We start from the raw sequence: 441 nt of genomic DNA on the forward strand, positions 1-441 counted from the left end.
CGCAAGCAACCATTTCCAGCTTCTTCTAAAAGAGTTTTTATACCAGAAGCGAGTATATGGTGGTCTACAGAAATCAAGTATCGAAGCGCAGCTGAAAAGGCAACGTCCCCAGATCATGCATCAATTTATTGCGAAAACACAGGCCTCGGAATGCAACTGGACCACGCCCGGTGTGATACTAACAAAATTAATAATGCCCAACTTTGGGCCATGGCGATCTCTCGACATTTTAACGGTCTCGCCATATCGGCATGGCACCATGATGCGGTGGCATGCAATGTCCAAGTGGTGGAAACAAAGCTGCACCTGGTGGCATCAGGTCAAGTGGTCTGTTACATATGAGGCACTCTCAGTTGAAGACAAGTATGAGCTACTGCTTCAACGGCTTCATATTGACCGTCAACTCTAGTATATAAAGCCAACCAAGTCCCCTCAAGCAGG

General features: G+C 46.9%; 1 protein-coding gene across 1 annotated transcript in view; it reads left to right on the forward strand.

Moving 5' to 3' along the window:
- The window catches only part of PHALS_06758 (uncharacterized protein), a gene marked incomplete at both ends in the record, with an annotated part of 521 nt that extends 112 nt beyond the window's left edge, over positions 1-409 (forward strand). Inside the window, one exon of the mRNA XM_024720104.1 lies at positions 47-409. Within this exon, the coding sequence (XP_024585337.1) occupies positions 47-409 (363 nt within the window). The remainder of the gene's footprint in view (positions 1-46) is intronic.
- Positions 410-441: the final 32 nt, after the last annotated feature.

The sequence above is a fragment of the Plasmopara halstedii genome (genome assembly GCF_900000015.1).
Source record: "Plasmopara halstedii genome assembly, contig: Scaffold_3060, whole genome shotgun sequence".
Taxonomy (NCBI): domain Eukaryota; phylum Oomycota; class Peronosporomycetes; order Peronosporales; family Peronosporaceae; genus Plasmopara; species Plasmopara halstedii.